This window comes from Neoarius graeffei, chromosome 5 (assembly GCF_027579695.1).
Source record: "Neoarius graeffei isolate fNeoGra1 chromosome 5, fNeoGra1.pri, whole genome shotgun sequence".
Taxonomy (NCBI): Eukaryota; Metazoa; Chordata; class Actinopteri; order Siluriformes; family Ariidae; genus Neoarius; species Neoarius graeffei.
The window spans coordinates 7,303,655-7,325,981 of NC_083573.1; the positions used below are offsets into that span (position 1 = coordinate 7,303,655).

The 22,327-nt window shown below is 42.5% G+C and overlaps 1 protein-coding gene across 3 annotated transcripts in view; it reads left to right on the top strand.

Annotated features, from left to right (window-relative positions):
- Positions 1 to 15,495, top strand: part of srcin1b (SRC kinase signaling inhibitor 1b) — a 50,711-nt gene extending 35,216 nt beyond the window's left edge. For 2 of the 3 annotated variants that reach the window (XM_060921104.1, XM_060921105.1), the window contains exons 8-18: positions 710 to 870; positions 958 to 1,133; positions 5,326 to 5,456; positions 5,612 to 5,759; positions 5,885 to 6,072; positions 6,284 to 6,519; positions 9,680 to 9,968; positions 12,219 to 12,361; positions 12,452 to 12,637; positions 12,998 to 13,120; positions 15,206 to 15,495. In XM_060921104.1, coding sequence (XP_060777087.1) covers positions 710 to 870; positions 958 to 1,133; positions 5,326 to 5,456; positions 5,612 to 5,759; positions 5,885 to 6,072; positions 6,284 to 6,519; positions 9,680 to 9,968; positions 12,219 to 12,361; positions 12,452 to 12,637; positions 12,998 to 13,120; positions 15,206 to 15,367 — 1,943 coding nt within the window. In that variant the 3' untranslated portion in view covers positions 15,368 to 15,495. The remainder of the gene's footprint in view (positions 1 to 709; positions 871 to 957; positions 1,134 to 5,325; positions 5,457 to 5,611; positions 5,760 to 5,884; positions 6,073 to 6,283; positions 6,520 to 9,679; positions 9,969 to 12,218; positions 12,362 to 12,451; positions 12,638 to 12,997; positions 13,121 to 15,205) is intronic. The other variant, XM_060921103.1, reaches the window with a different exon arrangement.
- The last annotated feature ends 6,832 nt before the right edge of the window (positions 15,496 to 22,327 follow it).

Below are 22,327 nucleotides of genomic sequence, written 5' to 3' on the forward strand. Positions count from 1 at the left end.
TCCTGGAATGTTTGTAGTGCAACCCCTGACCAATGGAATGAATCCTCGTAAACGGTTTCATCAGCGGCATGTTCTGTTCCCTTTTTCCAAAGAGAGCAATAGTGCTGATGACCGTGACGTTGCTTGGATGCAACCTGTGTGTGTTTTACATTACTTGAGGGAAATGTACAAAGTAGATGTGTGTTGCATGTTCAGAACCCATAGAGGTGTTGTGATGAAGCAAACCTGAGATACAGTATATCTGTATCACTGAGGTTAACTATTAGTCTGTTTTGTTTTTTTTTAAATTATACTTGCCTTACTTTTCTTTAAAAATATTACTACGTATTTACAGTTGTATGCATAAAGTACGCTGATAAAGAGTCTCAAATTAGCAAACGTGCCTACAGTTAAGCCAAAGCATTTTTTTCTTTTTTTGACCCCTTGTTAAGGCGATACAGGAGATGCATTTCTGCTTTTTCACTTAAACCAGTGGTAAGATCAAGCGTGGATAAATTTCAGCTGGCGGAAGAGCCAGTTCAATGAAGGGGAAATAACACTGTGTTGCATTAACTAGTGAGCCATTCATGATTTTATGTCAGGTACCATTTTTAAATCTTCATCAACTCGGTTTCCAGGCAACCAAATTTCATTTCAAAACAAAAACCCAGACTGGAGTGGCTTAACTCCATCCTTGCTGTTTCCTGACCTCGATTCTCCTTTCTGGCAGCCACGACTCCTTTGGCTCCTCTGGCCCTGATGCCACCACCGCCCGCTGGAACATCTCAGCCGATTACAATGTCTCGCTCCCAAATGCATTTGCATCTCAGTGACTTGCAACGGAGTACGATGGAGCTACGCAAGCAGCTGTCACAATTACGCAAAATACAGGTATGATGGAGAATTCCTGCAAAAGATACTGTCCTTTACTAATCAGACCTTTAGTGAGTGATTTTGATATTGTTGACATGTTTTCAGATGCAGAATCAGGACTCGGTGCACACTTTGCTGAGACAAGCGGAGGCCGATTTGGGTCTTTGCCTGATTGAAGCATCTCGGACGCAGGAAGATCCTCTGCAACGCCAGCGCCTCCTCGTGGAAGAAGAGAGACTGCGCTATCTCAACGAAGAGGAACTGATTATACAGCAGCTACAGTGAGCTAACGCAAACAAACTAGCATGTTCTGATTTAATATTACCCATCACCATTTCATTATTAGCTGAATCTCCAATCCTATCTTACAGACAGTTCGATGCTTGAATAGGTGGGTTGCATCCGACATCGCATCCACCTCATTAGATATGCAAGACGTGAAGTGGTGGTCAGCTAAGCTTGCTGTTCACAAAGCATTACTATCACTGGGGCGCTTTGCTAGTCGTTAAAATGCCCTGCGCTTGCATTGTTTTGCGCTGCTCGAATCAACCAAACCGTGAAATTGATAAGTTTCTTCTGGGTTCCCTGCGAAGTGATAAAGGGTGAAAGAACAAAGGATTTTACCAAAAGACAATGAGAAAGGAGGCTCTTGAATCTTTTGCTGCGATGGAAGGGAGCTGAGTCGAAGAACGCTTGAGTTTGCCGTGATCACTTCGTGAAAGGTTTGTAAATTCCGTCAATTGATTTAGTTTGGATACACATCACTTTTGTCACCATTTTCCTTTATTTTGTAATGTTTTGAAGTTCATGAGACACTTAAGTCTTCACATGTGTTTTTGTTTACTGTTTGATCATGGTTGCCATATTGTAAACTAGTGCATATGTTTTCACTTTATCAGGATGTCCAAGCAATTTTTACAAGGATGATGATGTATGTAGATTAGGCTCCTACACTGAACTAGAGAGATAAGATAATCGAGATGATTCACGTAAACACAAAAGCAGCTCACGAGTGAACAGCATGAAACTGCTTACCTGGCCACGCAGTTACAGTGAGCTGTGATAGCTTCTCTGTCCTGTTTCATCAATCCCCAGGTCTTTAACGGGGTTTCTGTGGATCTTTCTGAGCGATTTACCCAGAAGAGACGAGCAGGGAGGATTGGGAATTGAGTGGCTCTGGTTTGTTTACACCTGATACTAAAACTTGTTAGTGTCCGAGTAATCATCTCAAAGACGCGTACAAAAAGCCCAAAAATTCCGACTTAGCCGGGCAAAAACGATGCAGGATTTATCTTGTAGTGTGCTGATCCCCAGATCTTTAACCCAGCCACAAATAAAAAGTTGTTTGCCTCCCTGCTCTTCCAGGTTTTCATCTGTTCATCCGTGAAGAACAATGTCTGCAGCACCAGGTAGATTGAGATGTCATGGAACTCAATGGATGGATGATTTTCCAACTTGTAGGAAAAATCCTTCTTTGTTCATGCTTAAGGATCTATCCCATTGCAAAGAGCGACTTTCTGAAGGTACCTTGACCGTGCATTGGCCTCTAAACTGCAAAAACAGTCGGAGAAGGTTTCACGAGCGGTTTGCATAACAGTGGCCAAATTGGTTTGCCTGACCACCACTTCATTCACCGGAAGTAAACTTGCAAGCAAAAGTCACATGACTGAACATAACCTATTGCTAAAGTTAAGTCTTGGGAATGAGTCCTTGGAGTCGCATGAAATCAAATCCGCATCACCCAAGAAAATTCCAAAAGTGTCATGAGTGAGTTGCAAACTTCATCACATGATACCATTCACCTTTCTCCTTACTGTAATAATACAATACAGTATAACAGCCTAATACTAGCTAGCTTCCCATGAGTTGGCCTAGTGGTTAGCGTGTCTGCTTCTCAAATGGGAGATTGTGAGTTTTACTCATGGTCGGGTCATCCCAAAGACCATTATCAAAATGGTACCTACTGACGTCTGGCAAGCACTCTGCAATACAAACACGAGTAGGGAGTCAAACTTTTGCAGTTACCAGAGGACTGGCGCCCCTACTGTACTCCTAACTATGTAATAGGTGAGAGACTGAGGGCTATGGAAACTGAGATCGGTGCCGCCCAATGCGCTGGTTAGTACGGGGACAGGAACCTGCCTGAGAAGATCGGGTCCTGGCATGGGAGGGACTTTGACTTTTGACAAGTGAACTTAATAGCAAGCTTGGCTACTTGTTTTCAGAAACACATTGATAACACAAGCCTGCTAGAAAAATTGTCTTGTGGTTAACATACCTAACCAAAACTTTGCTAGCTTGCTAGTGAATTTGTACTTTTCAGTTGAACAGTACAAGCTAGCTTACCCAATCTTAACATTCCCTCTACAACTGTAGTTGTCTGTTCTTCTGTAACTACAACCCCATTTCCAGCAAAGTTGGGATGCTGTGTAAAACACAAATAAAACAGAATGCAAAAATTTGCAAGTTCTTTTCAACTAATATTCAGTTGAATACAATACAAAGATAAGATATTTAAAGTTCAAACTGATATACTTGATTGTTTTTTGTAAATATACACTCATTCTGAATTTGATGCTGCAACGCATTCCAAAAAAGTTGGAACCGGGACAACAAAAAAACTGGGAAAGTTGATGAATGCTCAAAAAAAAAAAAAAACCTCCTGTTTGGATATTCTTCAGGTAAGCAGGCTAAATGGTCATTGGAAAGGCTCAGTCGTGCACAAGCGAGGATGAGGTGAGGTTCACCACTTTAAGAACAATGTATCTCAATGTACAGTTGCAAATAATTTAGGGATTTCACCATCAACAATCCATCATATCATCAAAAGATTCAGAGAATCCAGAGAAACCTCTGCGTGTAAGGGTCATGGCCGAAAACCAACATCGAATGCTTGTGACCTTCAATCCCTTAGTCAGCGCTGCATTAAAAATCAACGTGGTTGTATAAAGATATTGCTACGTGGGCCTGAGAATAATTTGGAAAACTATTGTTGAGAAACACAGTTAATTGCTGCATCGACAAATGCAAAGCGAAAGCCAAATATCAGCAACATCCAGAAATGCCACTGAATTCTCTGGGTGTGAGCTAATCTGAGATGGACTGACACAAAGTAGAGAACTGTGCTCTGGTCTGACGAGTCCACGTTTCAAATTGTTTTTGGAAATCATAGTCCTCCAGGCTAAACAGGGAAAGGACCATCCAGATCATTACCAGTACAAAGTTCAAAAGCTAGCATCTGTGATGGTATGGAGGCATGTTAATGCTCATGGCATGGGTAACTTGCACATATGTGAAGGCACCGTTAATGCTGAAAGTTGCATACAGGTTTTGTAGCAACATATGCTTCCGTGCAGACAATGATTTTTTTTTTTCTTTTCAGGGACGTCCCTGCTTATTCCAGCAAGACAATGCCAAGTCGCATTCTGTATGTGTTACAACAGCGTGGCTTCATAGTAAGAGAGTGCTTGTGTTAAACTGGTCTGTTGCCTCCCATTAAAATGTGTGGTGCATGATAAAGCACAAAATATGTCTACAGGGACCCTAGAACTGAAGTGTTACAGTATATCAGGCAAGAATGGGGAAAGAATTTTGCGTTCAAAACTTCAGCAAATATTGTCCTCAGTTCCCAAACGCTTACTGAGTGTCGTTAAAAGAAAAGGTGATGTAACACAGTGGTAAACATGCCTCTGTGCCAACTTTTTTTTGGAAAGTGTTGCGGGCATGAAATTCAGAATGAGTGTATCTTTACAAAAAACAATAAAAATTTATCAGGTTGAACATTAAATATCTTGTCTGTGTGCTGTATTCCATTGAGTATAGGTTGAAAACGATTTGCAAATCACTGCATTCTGCTTTTATTTATGTTTTACACAGTGTCCCAACTTTTTTGGAATCGGCGTTACAGCAAAAATGGCGAGTGGTTAAAATCGCTAACCAAATGTTATCTAACTTGTTAATGAATTTGTGGTTTTGGTTATACGATGCAGTTGTTAAACTATTTAATTCTGCTAGAAGTAGTATTGAAGCCACAGATGTGAAAAGTTTAAAGGATGGTAGATGTTAAGTTTTCTATGAGCAGCTATAGTCATTTAAACACATTTGAAAATTTGTTCATTTGTTATGAGCAAATCTAACTGACTTTATGAGCCAGGGATGCCCACTGACAATGCTTTTTTGATGCAATACAACAATAAAAAAAATTGGTACAGCATGAAAAAAAAATTGGTAAATTGTTCACAGAAGTCTAAGAAAGTGTTCTATATTAAAATGCTAGATAATTTTTGTGTACCATTTTCTCCATTTATAGGCTCAGTGATGGTTTAAATAACTTGATTACTCTGTGATTATTTGGTACTCTTGAAGATTAGCTCGTTCAGTTTTTTAACAATGTATCTAGTTCTCGTGGACGAGAGATAACATTTATACAAATCACAAGAGGTCGAGGCTTGCATGTGTGTTTTGTGGTTCCAGTGATCTGGAATGTTCCGTGGAGGAAATGAAGACAGGGGCAGGGCTAAACCATCGCTTGGTGACGGAACAAGAAGTGGAACAGAAAAGCCAGGAGCTCCGGAGGCTTGGAGAGACGCTCACCAAACTTAAGAGTGAGTGCAGGAACAGAAAGTGCCTAAAAATTGGTCAATCGGAAACCAGGATGAAGCTCACAGCCAGAATCCAAGATGACTAATAAAAACAATAAGGACACAAAATTCTGCAGTTCTGTTCACATTTATTCATGTGGGGGTGTATGTCTGTCTAGATCAATTCCCGATGCTGCAAAGTAAAATGCGCGTGGTGCTGCGAGTGGAGGTTGAGGCAGTGAAGTTTTTGAAGGAGGAACCGCTGAGGCTTGATGCTTTACTGAAACGCTGCAGAAACATCACGGATACACTCGCGCTGCTGAGGAGGTAACGCTCACGTACATGCAAACAAAAAAAATTCATAGATGGACCCATATAAATATATACAACAAATCCACTGCAGAGTTGAAAAACAACTAAACGTCTATGTCTGCTGCTGCTGCTGCTTACAGGCAGGTATCGGAAGGCCTATGGAAGACTCCGGAAGACTTCAGCAGCTCCAGCGATGTTGACTTTACAAAGAGCTGTGATCTGGACATCCTAACCAGCCCTTCCCTGACCAGTCTGCCTGACTTGACAGGCACTTTAACAGGCACTACTGCTCTGTCAGGCTCCTTGATGACCAACTCTGCCAGCATAGGTACTATATTCCACTTGTAATGTATAATTGATTTAAGTCACCGGTTCCCAACCCAAAATGTGAAGAACTTGGGGTGCTACAGGATCAGGGTTAAGAACCTGTGGAATTAGATGTTGAGTTACTGTAATTACTACATGGACGTCCTTCTAAAGAAGTCCATCAACGTAAACTCTTTATGCAACCCTGAAAATTGACTCTGTTTTCTTTCCAGGCTCTGGTGCCAGTCTGTCTTGTGCTCTTGGCACCAGTCTGGGCTCGAGTTTGAGTGGTGCTGCTGGTTTAGCAGGCACTACTGCTCTTGGGAACTGGCTGGCAAGCACGGGAGTTATGGACAGCAGCATGCCTGAGCAGGATGGGACCTCGGCAGGCACACCAAAGAGCCGTGGCATCGAGGATCTGCCAACATGGAGAGAAACAGACAAAGGCGTGTCTGTGGAAGTCCGTCTGGTAACACAAATTTCCAGTATTGCTTTATTAGTGTGTGTGTGTGTGTGTGTGTGTGTGTGTGTGTGTGTGTGCTTACTGTGCAATTGTTCACTTTCATTGCTGGGCTCACACATGAGATTAGAATTAAGAGAACCAGGTATATGCCAGGTGAAGATAGTAGAAAAGATGCATTCAACAGATGACAAGTTGATAACGGAAAAATTATGCATCGTAGCCTCTTGGTAACTGCGTTGTTCTGGTTCTCTTTTGATTACATCATTTTGATGCATCCTCACTATTTAGGATGAGCTTGTATTTTTTGACGCAGGAACACACTACCTTAGATTTTCCAGTGGGAAGACAAAAAGCAAAACCTCTCCACTGACAGTTTTAGAACTTTATCCAGCCTGTGCTATCAAATAAATCCCCCTGAAAAAGATCTTGCAGAGTCAGAGGTTTGTATATTGAACTTCAAGGCAAAGTTACCTGGAGTTTAGTGCTCCCAGTAGGGCTACCTGTGGTGAATCGAAGGGAAAATGTCAGACAAAGATCGATTCCAAAGCCCCACAAAAGGTATGAAACTGAAATTGCATCCTGCCTGGATTGAGGTTACAGAGACTGACCAGTTGATCCAAGCCTGGGTGTGGTGTCCACAGTGCAAGCAATGGTACTAAATTTCTTAACTGGGGTGGTATCTCTTCAACTCTACAGCTCTCATGTAATAGGACCCAGATAGGTCCCAGGGTAAGGTTTTATCTTGGTAGAGTGTTTGTGCAGTTCAGAGTAATCGGTTTTCTTGGGGAAAGTAGTACAGGTGCTTGAGAGTGACTCCAAAGTGTTACTGAGGGACTTCATTTCCCATGTTGTGAATGAAGAAGATACAACCCCGATTCCAAAAAAGTTGGGACAAAGTACAAATTGTAAATAAAAACGGAATGCAATAATTTACAAATCTCAAAAACTGATATTGTATTCACAATAGAACATAGACAACATATCAAATGTCGAAAGGACATTTTGAAATTCCATGCCAAATATTAGCTCATTTGAAATTTCATGACAGCAACACATCTCAAAAAAGTTGGGACGAGGCAATAAGAGGCTGGAAAAGTTAAAGGTACAAAAAAGGAACAGCTGGAGGACCAAATTGCAACTCATTAGGTCAATTGGCAATAGGTCATTAACATGACTGGGTATAAAAAGAGCATCTTGGAGTGGCAGCGGCTCTCAGAAGTAAAGATGGGAAGAGGATCACCAATCCCCCTAATTCTGCACCGACAAATAGTGGAGCAATATCAGAAAGGAGTTCGACAGTGTAAAATTGCAAAGAGTTTGAACATATCATCATCTACAGTGCATAATATCATCAAAAGATTCAGAGAATCTGGAAGAATCTCTGTGCGTAAGGGTCAAGGCCGGAAAACCATACTGGGTGCCCGTGATCTTCGGGCCCTTAGACGGCACTGCATCACATACAGGCATGCTTCTGTATTGGAAATCACAAAATGGGCTCAGGAATATTTCCAGAGAACATTATCTGTGAACACAATTCACCGTGCCATCCGCCGTTGCCAGCTAAAACTCTATAGTTCAAAGAAGCAGCCGTATCTAAACATGATCCAGAAGCGCAGACGTCTTCTCTGGACCAAGGCTCATTTAAAATGGACTGTGGCAAAGTGGAAAACTGTTCTGTGGTCAGACGAATCAAAATTTTAAGTTCTTTATGGAAATCAGGGACGCCGTGTCATTCGAACTAAAGAGGAGAAGGACGACCCAAGTTGTTATCAGCGCTCAGTTCAGAAGCCTGCATCTCTGATGGTATGGGGTTGCATTAGTGCGTGTGGCATGGGCAGCTTACACATCTGGAAAGACACCATCAATGCTGAAAGGTATATCTAGGTTCTAGAGCAACATATGCTCCCATCCAGACGACGTCTCTTTCAGGGAAGACCTTGCATTTTCCAACATGACAATGCCAAACCACATACTGCATCAATTACAGCATCATGGCTGCGTAGAAGAAGGGTCCGGGTACTGAACTGGCCAGCCTGCAGTCCAGATCTTTCACCCATAGAAAACATTTGGCGCATCATAAAATGGAAGATACGACAAAAAAGACCTAAGACAGTTGAGCAACTAGAATCCTACATTAGACAAGAATGGGTTAACATTCCTATCCCTAAACTTGAGCAACTTGTCTCCTCAGTCCCCAGACGTTTACAGACTGTTGTAAAGAGAAAAGGGGATGTCTCACAGTGGTAAACATGGCCTTGTCCCAACTTTTTTGAGATGTGTTGTTGTCATGAAATTTAAAATCACCTAATTTTTCTCTTTAAATGATACATTTTCTCAGTTTAAACATTTGATATGTCATCTATGTTCTATTCTGAATAAAATATGGAATTTTGAAACTTCCACATCATTGCATTCCGTTTTTATTTACAATTTGTACTTTGTCCCAACTTTTTTGGGAATCGGGGTTGTACCAGGGGTGTGTGATTTGGAGGCACAGGCTTCCAGATTTTGTTGTAGGAAGGTCGAAGCTGAATCAGATGTCAGACTATTTCTAGAATGTGCCATCCTGCCATCCCGATTTGTGGTTTTCATGGCCAGAATATCAAGGTACAGGTGAGAAGCAGAGGTGTCCAGTACTGGGTCGGAGGTAACATCATAATTTATTTTGTCCTCTTGGCACTAAGAGAAGTGGACCTCGGACACATACTAATGTTTTGCTGAGAAGATGAGAATGAGCAAGTTAAATTTCTTAACCCTGGTGGAGGATTTGAAAATACCTCAGGATCTTATTCCCACATGAGGCTAAAAGACTCCACCTGAGAGGCTGACGGACATACGGTATTGAGGTCGGTGTCATTGTACTGGTCTGTAGTGGTATAGCAGTCAATGAATCTCACTATTTACTGGTTGTTTCATGTCCATATTCCTCACCAATGGTCACATGTTGTGGGTAATGACAAATAGAACACTGTCATGGGTACAAGCAACAGGGTAGATAGGTTTAAACTTGTTGATAAGGTAAGGCTTCAAACAAATTGAGGAGCCAGTTGGAATAGTAGCACCAGAACTTGCTACTGGGGATTATATATCACAGTTGGTCTCAAGCCACAAAAACGACATTAAATCTATATATATACTGACAACATTTATGTGCATGTGTGTCTAGGCAGCAGAGCGTGATTGGGAAGAAAAGCGGGCAAGTTTAACCCAGTTTAGTGCCCAGGACATAAATCGTCTCTTAGAGGAGACGCAAGCAGAACTGATGAAGGCCATCCCTGATCTGGATTTTGCTGCCAAGCAAATCTCCAAACCTGCTGTGCCCCCAAAACCACAGCTCTCCTCTCGACCCAAACCTGCTTCGCCATCCTCCACACCAAGCTGTACACCTGAACACCAACCGGGAAAGCCGCCACCTAAACCAGCTGGCAAGGATGGCATTCAACGAAGAGAATCGGGTAAGATTATTTCCCTAGTGATACTAATTAACCCAAGCTTGGACAAATCCATTAAAATTAGACATTTTAAGGTTTGACATGCAAAAGTAAAATGGATATGCCTCAAGATTTGTTACAGTCATCAAGCTAGAGACTCTGATCTTTGCATTCCTGGCAAAGATCCCATAATCCTTTGAGTCATGTAATGACAAATGTGGTTTGTAAATTCCTTTTCCAAGTATGGATCCTATAATGTGACTTAATTTGGTAAACTGGATGCTAGAACGTATAACATATTCCAATAATCATGATATAGATGAAATTCCAGAGTGGTTTGGACCATTGGGGTGCGATCAATACTTTTATATTTACATGTAAAGCTTTCAGAACCCATTCTCAGCAGTATGTTTGGATCACGAAAAGTGTTGGAAAAAAGGATTTCGCGAAACACTGTATGCTGACAGGTTTGAGATTTGTGTAATATGGCTTGTTACTATAATCGGCGTGTCAGAATTTTGTGGCTCTAGTTGCTCAGACAGAACAATCTACAGTGCCCGCCACGATTTTTGCCCCCCTCCCCCATAAAGGTTAGTTAAAAACAATCCACCTTTTGGTGAAGTCACTTCATCTCACACTGAAACACTGAGAAAAATCTGACCTTAATTTGAAATAAATTTATCCAAAGAAAAGCAAATGCCTCCTAAAGAGAAAATATTTTCAACAAAAACACGTCACGATTATTGGCACCCCTGCATTTAATACTTTGTACTCCTTTCCTTTGCTACTAAAACAGCACCGAGTCTCTCCTGTAACATTTTATAAGGTCAGTGATCCAGAGCAGGGCATCTGAGCTCGTTCCTCTTTACACAATCTCTCCAGATCATCCAGGGTCCTCGGCCCTCTCTTGCGCTCACTCCTCTTCAGCTCATCCTACAGGTTTTCACTGGGGTTCAGGTCAGGGGACTGAGATGGCCAGGGCAGAAGTTTGATTCTGTGCTCAGTGAACCATTTTTGTGTTGATTTGGACATGTGCGTCAGATCATTGTCCTGCTGGAAAATCCAATGATGACCCAGTTTTAGTTTCCTGACAGAGGCAGCCAGATTGTGATTTAAAATGTCCTGGTATTTCATGGAGTCCATGATGCCATGGACCCTAACAAGGTTTCCAGGGCCTTTGGAGGAAAAACGGCCCCAAAACGTCACAGAACCTCCACCATATTTTACAGTTGGAATCGGGTTCTTTTCATTATAGCCTCCTTCTTTTTACGCCAAACCCATTTTCAGTGTTTGTTGCCAAGAAGCTCCATTTTTGTTACATCAGACCAGAGAACACGGTTCCAGTCAAAATTATAGTAGTTTCGCAAACTTCAGGTGCTTATGTTTGTAGTTAACTGACAAAGTTTTTTTTTTTTTTTTACTGGAACCTTCCAAATAATCTGTTGGCATGGACGTGGAGTCTGATGGTGGTTTTGGAGCCTTGGAAACTCCAAGATTTTACGTTTTCTTGTAATTCACCAACAAGTGATCCTTGTTTTTTTTTTGGGGGGGGAGGGGTTGCCTCTCTTGCTTCCTCCTCACTGTGCATGGGGGCAAAATAAACTTGGCTCCTCTTCCAGGTGAGTTTGTAACAGTTCCAATTGGTGTCCACTTTTTTATTATTGCCCTAACAGTAGAAATGGAAATTTTCAGGTGAGTAACTTTATTCTTATAACCATTCCCTGACTTATGAAGGTAAACACACTTCTCCCTCATTTGTTTTGCATGTTCCTTTATCTTTCCCATGTTGATGTTGAGGGAATTTAGCCTCTGTCTCACCTCATATTTGTTCCCCAGTTAATCAGGAAGTCATGAAGTACAGCTTGAATGTTCCTACACACGCCAATCAACTCAACAGTGTCCAATGTAAATGGTAAACATGTTTCAGTTACATTGTTTTCACTATCCTTTCCAGGGGTGTCAATAATAGTGGCACATGCGTCTTTGTTGAAAAGCATTATTTCCTGATGAGGTATTTGTTTTTCTCTGAATAAGATTATTTCAATTAAAGGTTAGATTTTTCTCATTTTTTCAGTGTGGGACGAAGCGACTTCACCAAAAGGTGGATCTTTTCAAACCCTTTTTACTCATCTTTACAAGAGGTGCCAATAATCATGGAGGGCTCTGTATCATTTGTTATAATATTTGCAGAACCAATATCTCAGGGTTACATCATACCAGTGAGCCCATTTGATCATTCTGTCTTTGTGTCCTGTTTGGACTGAATGACTAAAGGGGAGCTGACTGTTCCACGGTACCGAACAGAGAAGCCGTCCAAGTCTCCACCACCTCCACCACCACGCCGAAGTTTCCCATCAGGGCACAGGCTCACGACCAACAGCAGTGGCGAGGTAGTCATCGTTAACAAGAGCGCTAACGTAAGGAATACTTTATTATGTTTATTTCAACTCCATAATGATATCGTGAGAGCTGTATAGAAATCCTCCTTTACTGTCTGCTCTGTACAGAAACCTGAAAAAAAAGAAAACTGTGATGAGTCAGATTCACAAGTCCAGTCTCAGACTCCACCTGTTAAACTCAGACGACCTTCAACCTCTGACGGGCCCCGGCCCTCCTCCACACCGCCGGTTATTGCTGCTTCTGGGATGAAGGAGGATGAGGATGAGGAGGAGAAGATCATGGCAGAGCTGGAGGTAAAATATGGATGACGAATTTGTGCTGTGAACAAGTAAACATATCCTTTTTTTCATAAGAGTTACTATTTAAAAAAAATTAATTATCATTGTTATGTACATTCCAGTCAAATGCATTAGTCATGTGTTACTGCTCGAAGCACATGGTTATTTGTTTATCTTGGTCCACTAAGCATTATAATATAATTATCATCTCATTGTTTTTTGGACTTAAATTAGTGAAGAATAATAAGTGGAGAAATGTAATTACACAAAAAAATGTAAATGAAGCAACCAATTAAAAGCTTAACATTGGTCATATTTCAATTTCTCCTCACACACACACACACACACACACACACACACACACACTCATGGCAGATCTTCCAGCCAGCACTGGTAAGGCCCGTCACCCCCAAGTCCATCAACCTCCCACAGTCCACCAGTCCCGAGAGCAGCGCTCCCAGTTTGGGTCAGTGGACATGCAGCAGTTTGTGGTTAGAGGTAACCGGTTAATTCACCCTCCAGGTTTTCCTTCTGCTTAGATCCTAGTGCTTATGACATACTGGATACATACACTGGCAACTTTTTGAGACAATTTCTCCAGACTTTTATACTGCAGTGCTGTTGAATTCTTAAATATGATTGGTCGGAAGGAGCTGGTTCTATAGGTAACTATTTGGAACTTCTAGAACCTTTCTTGCTTGTCAGTATTTTCATTCCAGATTGAAGACTAGGCACTAACGAGCCTCAAAAGGTTGCCTGTATATGGTGGGCATAAAAGAACCTGTCCCCTATTTTCATAGCTCAAACTCTAGTCTTAATCTCTTCCGTTTCTCCTTTTCTTTCTCCACCTTTCTGGAAAATTGATGAGCTCCAGCAGGAAATTGCATCATACAATCCAACAACAAGAGTCCCTCTTTTTGTTATTGCCATTCATTACGTGTTAAATACAGTATGTATAACACAGTGCTGCTGTACTCCGCACATCTTTTATGTTGTTATACCAGAACTCGAGTTCGTCTCGAAAATGTTGATCTCTCGGACAGTATCTCCAGCCATAGTTCAAATCACAGCTACGTATTAAAGCGCTCGTTCTAATATGTTATCGTTTCTGTGGTCACAAGAAAGAATCTACACTGTAGAGTCAGAGGTATGGACTCTGTTGATAATTTTCCGATAACAGCAGAGTACCGGTATACACGGATCAGCCATAATATTACGACGAGAATAACATTGATTATCTTTTTACAATGGCACCTGTCAAAGGGTGGGATATTTTAGGCAGCAAGAGAACAGTCAGTTCTTGAAGTTGATGTGTTGGAAGCAGGAAAAATGGGCAAGCGTAAGGATCTGAATGACTTTGACAAGGGTTGAATTGTGATGGTTAGATGACTGGGTCTGAGCATCAACAAAATGGCACATCTTGTGGGGTGTTCCCGATATGCAGTGGTTAGTACCTACTGTACCAAAAGTGCTCCAAGGATCCAAAGGACAGCCGGTGAACCGGTGACAGGGTCACGGGTGTCGAAGGCTTGCTGATTCTCATGGGGCACGAAGGGTAGCCCATATGGTCCAGTCCAGAAGAACAGAAGAGCTGCTGCAGCACAAACTGCTGAAAAAGTTAATGCTGGCTAAAACAGAGAGGTGTCAGCATCAACTTTTTTCAGCAGTTTGTGCTACAGTAGGTAGCGCTTGTGTGGGATTGGACCATATGGGCTAGCCTTCGTGCCCCATGCAAATCAATGAGCCTTCGACACCCATGACCTTGTCGCCGGTTCACCGGTTGTCCTTTGGATCCTTGGACCACTTTTGGTAGGTAATCTCCACTGCATCCCATGAACACCCCACCAGAGGTGCCATTTTGGACATGCTCAGACCCAGTCGTCTAACCATCACAATTGGGCCCTTTTCAGAGTCGCTCAGATTCTTACACTCGCCCATTTTTCCTGCTTCCAACGCATCAACTTCAAGAACTGACTGTTCTCTTGCTGCCTAATATATCCCACCCCACCCCTTGACAGGTGCCATTGGATTGAGATAATCAATGTTATTCACATCACCTCTCAGTAGTTTTAATGTTACCGTATGGCTGATCAGTGTGCGTGTGTGTATATGGTGATTCAACTAGTATGACAAAATTGAATGAACACGTTCTAGAAAATAATTGTCCAATATAGTGTCATATATATTGTTCATATTTTCATATAGCATATTTTATGCTGCATGGAAGTTGAAGAAAAAAGCAACAACCTCGACAGAATTAAACTCTGCTAAACAACTTCTAGATCTCACGCTGCTTCGCTTAATTGCTGTGTTGGACCACTTCAGCCTGGGCGGTTTGTTTTAGCGGAATGTTTTGGTTGCTTTCTTGTTGGCTGGTGTAATTTACAACAGTGTCAGCTTTGCTGTTTAGACATTTCGTGTGTGGGCGAGCGACACAGTGTGTGATTTCTATTGTTCATGGCATGGGATAATATGTTAGTGAACTCCTCTTGTGGAACTGTCATAACAGAAGAACTTTTGTTTTTCTTCTAGTCTTCCAGCACCTTTAATGGTGTGAAACCATTTTTTTTTCTTCCCGCCCAGAACGCAGACACTCCTCCAGGTTTGGCTAAGACGGCGTCTTCGTCATCTTCGTCATCGTCGTCTTCGTCTTCTCGCGTCAAGCAGCTGCAGCAGAGCAGTTTGGAACGGAAAAACAGGAAGCAGCGCGAGCAGCAGGGCCAGCAGCAGGTATTTCACTTCTAACAGCTACTGGAGCTAATGCTTCCGACCGAACCCGATGCCCGAGCTAGGACTGAGCGCTACCTGCTACGCTAGCAGTGTACCCGATGACGCTTGCTAGCTGAGCGCTAGTCTGTTTTTGCTAGCACTTAAGGACATTCGAAGTCGACAGCTAAGCACAATTAGGATCACCTGTGACGTCTGAAGCGAAACATTGTTGACCATGGGCATGACGTCTACCTCTCTGCAGGGGGTTCAACCGTTCAGCAGACCCCATTTGTCTTTTCATTTAAGCATCTTATTACAATATATCGCTGTCAGGTTTTTTTTTTTTTGGCTTCCTCCATTTTCTTCCTAAACGGCTCCATCATGTCGTCATGCCGCAAGATCATACAAACTTCCTGTTGTGTGCTTAATGTGTTACAAGATAAAGTATAATGACCATCAGGTCACATTGCTCACACTCACTTTTATTTTCCTTCTATCCTTCTTTCTCACTCTTGTGTATGGCTGCAGTCCACCGAGACTGATTCCATTACACTGTGTCGACGTTTATCTTTTGTTAAAAAGGGTTATTAATCTTTTCCGTCATTACACACCGCACCCCAGGGCTTCCTGCTTTCTTAGTCTAAAGGGTTTTTGCCCTTGTGTCATCCCCCCCACAGATTTTAGCCAACATGCAGCTCCTTCTAGTATGCTGTGATCTCGAAAAAGCAACAACAAACCATTAATAACTCCAACATTAGCATTGGTGAGGTGGTGTAGCATACACAGCCGTCTTATCAAAATCAAATTAATACTAGACCTTTATAACTTTTCCCTTACCTCAAGACACGTTTGGCGTTTGATCCGACAATCTATCCAAACTTTGAAAGTTTTTACGATAGTGTTAGCATTTTAACTAAATCAGCAAACGTAGCAAACTTGGATATAATTTCCCGAAAAGTAATTTGCTGAAGGGGAAAGGGCACAAAATTTTGGGAAACGTTTCCTGTCAATTCACAAGCATCCATCTTGTGAACCAATCGTAAACAAGTGAGTAGGACTGTCGGCTGTTGGGTTGGTAAATAAAATGGAGGTGGTGCTTATTATTACATAGTGCTCACAGTTGAAATGCTATTTTCTTACTCTTGGATCAAAATCTGCAAAAAAAAAAAAAAAACCAATAGCTGTCTCATCCACCAACATGTACTCGTGTATTTGTGGGACACTTCTAAAATGCGTACGAGCAACGTTTTCTTGCTGGCTGCTAAAATAGCATAAGTAAAAAAGATGCTCTCATTTAGCAACTTGGCATTCTTCAAACTATCTGGGGGGGGGGAGAAATTCCAGACATGACGTATTGCAATCTAGAGCAACTCGCAAATTCAACCCAAACTCAAACCTGACCCTTTAAAATTTTCCGACTCGAACGTTTCCAATGGTTTGGCTACGTTACTAGTCGTGATCGTTGAGGTAGCAATGGAAAAAAAATCAAGGCTAATCAGCAAAAATGTGTCAAGATGTACCTGCTTTTCATAAGCCTCGTTCATCGTTACATTACATTAATGGCATTTAGCAGATGCTCTTATCCAGAGCAGCCTGGGGAGCAGTTGGGGGTTCAGTGTCTTGCTCAAGGGCACTTCAGACATTCCTGCTTGTCCAAGGAATCAAACCAGCGACCTTTTGGTCCCAAAGCTGCTTCTCGAACCTTCCGGCCATGGCTTCATCCACCATGCCCTCATCAGCCGATGTTGTCGGAATCGTATTTTTATATAAATTCACACAAGTCTTCGCATACAGATGGTTTTTGAGAAAAAAACCAAACCAAAATTTTGCAGCAAGTTTACATCATCCATTTCGACTAATAATATCCTCAAATCCACTTGTAAGCTTGTAAGATACAAAACGCTCCCCTCCATTTGAAAATGCACTATAGGGATTATTTTACATGGTGTAAATAACAGTAACACTGAATATAAAAACAAAAACCTGTTTGGTTACAAAATGAAGACAGAAGGTGGAGAGGAAAAAGAAAAAGCAGTCGAGAGATGAAGCAGAGAAAAAGGAAGCACTCCAAAGACTCTTGAGTGACTGTTATCGCTGAGGGCAGCTTAGCAAAGAATTCATACTAGTGACTGCCAATGAAAGCAAATCATTGAAAAGGAGAGCGAGAGAGAGAGAGAGAGAGAGAGAGAGGAGGAGGTGAGAGAGGACATGTAAGCAAGCACTGAGGGAAACAAAGAGCATGAGCGAGAAGGGTAAGGATATTAGCCATCTCTGAAAACATTAGCTAGATTGCTGAGTGACGACAGTCTGCTGAGACTGGTTTAAGGAGAATGTGAATTTATAAACCTTGGTCTTTACAAAGCAGTAGGTGGGGTTGTGGTCTCTTTTGGCCCTTTTCCACTACCCTTTTTCAGCTCGCTTCAGCTCACTTCAGCCTGACACGGCTCGCGTTTCGACTACCAAAAAACAGCATGACTCAGCTTGCTTCAGCCCTGCTTAGCACCCAAAACTCGCACGGTTTTGGAGTGGGGCTGAAGCGAGCCCAACCGAGCCAAGTGAGGCTGGAGGCGTGAGCAGACACTTCCCTGTGCACTGATTGGTGAGGAGGAGTGTCCTCACATGCCCACACACGCCCCGCGAGCACGCTGGGATCTGTAAACACCGCAAACCCAGAAGAAGAATAATTACGAATTACGAGAATTTCTGAAGCCTTATGCGCCTCGCCTCATCTATACGCTCTTGCCAGTATCTGTTCGCGTTGTCGGTGACAACAAGCCACAGAACCAAGACCAGCAACACTAACGACTCCATGTCCTCCATGTTTATTGTTTACTATTCGGGTCGTGAGACTACCGCTTAAAAGCTCACTGATGTCACTGTTTGCGCTGCTTAACGACATCACCTGACGTCCACCCACTTTCGCTAACTCCACCCAATGTGTCCACCCACTTCCAGCCAGCACGGTCCAGCGCGGTTGTAGTCGAAATGCAACTTCAATAGCCCCGCTCAGCTCGACTCAGCCCAACTCAGCACGGCACGGCTCAGCCGCGTTTGTCGTGGAAAAGCGGCATTTGAGCCAGGGATACAGTATCTTGGAAAACTATTCATCCCGCTTGGTGTTTTGTCCTGTTTTTTCGCATGACAAGCTGGAATTAAAATGGATTTCTGGGGATGGTTAGCACCATTTGATTTACGCAACATGCTGACCACTTTAAAGGTGAAAATTGTTGTTTGATTGTGACACAAACAATAATTAAGATGAAAAAAACAGAAATCTGGAGTGTGCATAGGTATTCACCCCCTTTCGTACGAAACCCCTAAATAAGAGCTGGTCCAACCGATTCACTTCATAAGTCACATAATTGGTTGATTAAGATCCACCTGTGTGCAATCAAAGTGTCACATGATCTGTCACATGATGTCTGTATAAATCACCTTGTTCTGGAAGGACCCTGACTCTGCAACACTACAAAGCAAACAACATGAAAACCAAGGAGCACTCCAAACAGGTCAGAGACAAAGTTGTGGAGAAGTATAGATCAGGGTTGGGTTATAAAAATATCCCAAACTTTGAATATCCCACGGAGCACCATTAAATCCATTTTGCAAAATGGAAAAAATATGGCACCACTACAAACCTGACAAGAGAAGGCCGCCCACCAAAACTCACAGTCCAGGCAAGGAGGGCATTAATCAGAGATGCAACAAAAGCACCATAGATAACACTGAAGGAGCTGTGGAGATGGGAGTATCTGTCCATAGGACCACTTTAATCCGTACACTCCACAGAGTGGGGCTTTATGGAAGAGTGGCCAGAAAAAAGCTATTGCTTAAAGAAAATACGTTTGGAGTTTACCCAACAGCATGTGGCAGACTATCCAAACACATGGAAGAAGATTCTCTGGTCAAATGAGGCTAAAATTGATCTTTTTGGCCATCATGGGAAATGCCATGAGTGGCGCAAACCCAACACCCTGAGAACACCATTCCTACAGTGAAACATGGTGGCGGCAGCAGCATGCTGTGGGGATAATTTTCATCTGCAGGGACAGGAAAGCTGGTCAGAACTGAAGGAAAGATGGATGGCACTAAATACAGGGCAATTCCGGAGGAAAACCTGTTTGAGTCGGCCAGAGGTTTGAGACTGGGACGAAGGTTCACGTTCCAGCGGGACAATGACCCTAAACATACTGCTAAAGCTACACTGTGGGTGGTAGAAATGGGCAACTGGACTTGCTTGAAGATTCTTGAAAACATTTCACCTCTCGTCCAAAAGGCTTCCTCAGTTCTGTCTGACTAATGGGGAGTATCAGATATTTATCCTCTCCTGGATCAGAATCAGAATTCTGATGGCCAGCTCATCTAAGGTGTCATTGAGGCATCATGTTGGTGTGGGTCACTGGGGGCTGGGTGTGAACGGCGAGTCATTAGGGTGATCAAAGGATTGTCCGTTAGGGTGATCAATGGCAATCTGACTCTCTCTGTCCTCCTGTGAGTCACTGAAAACAGCTGGGTCCTGGCGTACACCCAGCCGTCTGGGAAGAGTGTCCAATACCGCCTTGTAGATGGTTTTGGACGAGAGGTGAAACGTTTTCAAGAATCTTCAAGCAAGTCCAGTTGCCCATTTCTACCACCCACAGTTTACTATGACCTGGATGATTGAGAATCTTCACAGACATGCTAAAGCTACACTGGAGCGGTTTAAAGGGAAACATTTAAATGTCTTGGAATGGCCTAATCAAAGCCCAGACCTCAATCCAATTGAGAATCTGTGGCATAACTTGAAAATTGCTGTCCACCAACGCAACCCATCTAACTTGAAAGAGTTGGAGCAGTTTTGCCTTGAGGAACAGGCAAAAATCCCAGTGGCTAGGTGTGCTAAGCTAATAGAAACATACCCCAAGAGACTTGGAGCTGGAATTGTAATAAAAGGTGGCTCTACAAACTATTGACTTTGGAGGGGTGAATACCTATGCACACTCCAGATTTCTGTTTTTTCACCTTATTGTTTGTGTCACAATCAAACAATTTTCACCTTTAAAGTGGTAGGCATGTTATGTAAATCAAATGGTGCTAACTCCCAAACATCCATTTTAATTCCAGATTGTAATGCAACAAAATGGGACAAACACCAAGGGTGATGAATACTTTTGCAAGACACTGGATGTCTTAGGAGATTTACTGAGAGGACCTCACACGCTAGGACCGTGTTAAAATCCGTATTGGACGGTATGTTTGGATTCAGACAGTTTCATTCAGCCTGTTTGAAGAATGGCAAAAGCTCACTGAACCCTAGCTAACAGTTCGGTCTGGTCACCGCACATTGTGTGATGTGAGAACCATGGACGAAGCTGCAGCGTCACACGGATGCCAACCATCTGTCAGAGACGAGGCAACTTCTGCCTCGTACCCAGCCAGAGGTCAGGCTAATTTGGCATGTGAGCAGACCCTGTGTGCTGCTTCTTCACAGAAAACAGCCTTTCTATGGATCTGTAGTTTAGTAGCAATGCTGGTAATAAATCTAATTAGTCCTCTGTCTGTCGGCCATTTTGCTAAAGAAAGCAGCAGCATGATGTATAAGGCACCATGGCTGTGGAAATTAGACGAAGGGATGTTTTATTTCTGAAAAATCAAACGGATTGCTCTTAAAGCTGTACCGCTTTTCAGATTTTTAAAGCTTAGATCATAAAAAGAATTTTCCCTGACACCTAATTATTTTTGCTTAGTGGACTGAAAGCTACTGAATTCGAATCACAGACTTCCAATTTTATTAGTTTTTTTAAAAACGGAGCAATTAACAAATTTAGAACAACGTGGCCCGAAATTCTCCGCTGTTTTTTCCTGCTTCACCATGACACAATACAAGATACTACGTCATGCATCACATGGTGGGCTTTCCCCGTTCGCTCAAGGCATCGTGGGATACAAATTTGAAACAGGAGAGGAAAATGGAGGACTCAAATGAAATGTGAAAGACCGACTACAGTAACGGAAAGTGAGAAGAAAAGACTTTGTTACATATGAAGGAAAGGAAACGCAGGACCAAACTAATAAATATCGGCGGTCAGCGAGCACCTCGGTGTGATCATCTGTTCGTTTAGCGACAGAACGATCAAAGGTAAACCTGCACATGGACTTCCTCTGTCTGCTTGACTGCGTGAAGCGGGCGATTTCATGCGCATTATTTACGAGGGAATCGACTCAAATGAAACAACTTCCCAGCCACAGAATGGCCTGGGGTGGGGTTTTTTTGAGTTATTACAGAAATAAACATGCCTCAGAGTGACCGAATTTCAGCGGGAACTAAATTTAACTGATTTTGATGAAATCGAAAGGCCGTCTAATTTTAAATATTAGCGTCAGCTAATATTTGGTACTGCTAGCTGTAGCTTTTCGGAGCAATTTATCCAGCCTGTGTCCTTGTGTGATTACGTTGTTTTCCTCAGCAGAACTCTGCTCCTTTGATTAATCACTTAACAAAGTTACTTCTTTAAATATTGATCGAAATAATAAAAAGGAAAGTATAAATTGTCCTATGTTGAAATGATTTGGAAGGGAGTAGCTTTAGTCTCAGACATGCAGTCCACCTCAAAGCAGACACTCAAGTCGTCTGGAGAATGTTTTTCACAACATCCGCTTCAAGACAACCTTGTTTGTTTTGGTGCTGTGGGAGAAATTGCTCACTCTCTGCATGGTCTCGGAGGGTAAGGTCACAAAGCTAGTGCGAAGTCAAGCACGTAACATGTAAATCAAACTTGCAAGAAAGTACGGTTGCTACAAATGCAGGCTAATGTAGCTAACATGTACTGTATTAGAATAGCCTGGCAAGCCAGACTAAATGTGAATATTTAGTCTGGCCTCGATCCGTAGACATTTCCGACGGGTGTGGGTAGGAACAACCCGCTGTCTTTCAAACTGTCTCTGTGCGTATAGGCCAACGCTCTGACCAATCAGCGCAACAGTAACTGTGACGTAGTCAGAGCGACAGAAAGCAGT